At 50.0% G+C, this 1,339-nt stretch overlaps 1 protein-coding gene across 1 annotated transcript in view; it reads right to left on the bottom strand.

Moving 5' to 3' along the window:
• The window catches only part of LOC104619855 (pleckstrin homology-like domain family B member 2), a 36,919-nt gene extending 35,697 nt beyond the window's left edge, over window positions 1-1,222 (bottom strand). The window contains exon 1 of the mRNA XM_010285883.1: window positions 1,130-1,222. Within this exon, the coding sequence (XP_010284185.1) occupies window positions 1,130-1,222 (93 nt within the window). The remainder of the gene's footprint in view (window positions 1-1,129) is intronic.
• Window positions 1,223-1,339: the final 117 nt, after the last annotated feature.

Genomic DNA, 1,339 nt, shown 5'->3' on the forward strand with positions numbered 1-1,339 from the left:
AAAAGCTTGAGAAGGGACCACCAGCATATCTCACTTCGATTGCTGGTGGCTCACCAGACAGCTGCTCTTCCCTTGACTCAGTTCTTGCAACTCTTTGCAGTGCTAATTCAGCAACAAGGCCGAGCTTCAAATGTTTTGGCACGTCTGGGATATTCTGTTAATGACTGAAAAACATTTCCACAAAAGCACGTGGACAAAATTAAACATATTAAGAAAAAAAAACCCAGATGAGTTATCCGCTGCCAGCTGCTCCTGATTTCTGCTCTTGAAGAGGGACAGGAAACCTGGGTTGACAAAGTAGTCCCAGAGTACGTATTTCCACCATGACATCAGGCAAAGGTCCTCCAGGAATAACCTTCCTCTCCTAAAACACAGCCCAAACTTTTGCATAAATAATTGTTTTGAAACCCTCTGCCAAAACTCTCATTTAGCTATCATTACCTCCCACAGCACTTCTGCCGAATTCATTACCCACTTCCAGTCACTCCTGTTTATTCACGCTCACCGATTTATCCCCTCTTTCCCCTGCTATGTTTTTACTTTCCAACCTCACGCTTTAACTCGGAGACGTGAGGCGTGGCGAGCCATTAAGGACCCTTCTCCACGTACGGTGCCGGACTGCGCAGGCTACGGAAGCAACTGTACGAAAAGACAAATCTGGGTAACATCCCAGCGGGCAAATACCATTTTCTCTCCAGCTTCCTTACAGACAAACGTCAATCCTGGACCACGTCTCATGAGCGAAGGGTCATCAGGAGGAGGTCGTAGGTAGCACCATGGACCTGAGGTGCTATGTACACCTAAAAAAAAAGCGTCCTTACCGCACACCTGCGCTGTTACTTATCAGGGCCGTCCCTGCGCAACTGGAACTTGCAATTAATAGCTCAAATGCTGCTATTCAAATATGTAGTTGGTCATCTTTTTCTGTGGATAAAACCACATGGTAGTTAAAAAAAAAAAAAGATGATGATTGTAAGCTGTGCTCGAGAAGCACGGCCATGGAGGGAAAGCCAGACCTTCCTCCATGCACGAGCGTGGTTTCCAGCATAGCTGAAAGCACAGGCCACGCCAAACAGCTCTGGAAGCGGCTACCCCGGCCAGGACAACCGCGTCCTGTCAGCACTTCTACCTGGCAGAGACGCACCGCAGGCAGAACCACACCGAGTCCCGCAACGGCGCTGAAGGGCTCTGCCATCTTCTTTTCAAGCCAGCAACCGCTCATAGCGCTTATTTCCAAAACCTCAATAAACCAACGCCGGTCGCTCCCTTCCTTACGGCGCGTGCGGCCGCACGCTCACAAACGCGAGGGCAGCGCCGTCAGCGCGCCGTGGGCGGCTGC

Source organism: Phaethon lepturus, unplaced genomic scaffold, assembly GCF_000687285.1.
Source record: "Phaethon lepturus isolate BGI_N335 unplaced genomic scaffold, ASM68728v1 scaffold14924, whole genome shotgun sequence".
In the NCBI taxonomy this organism is placed as follows: Eukaryota; Metazoa; Chordata; class Aves; order Phaethontiformes; family Phaethontidae; genus Phaethon; species Phaethon lepturus.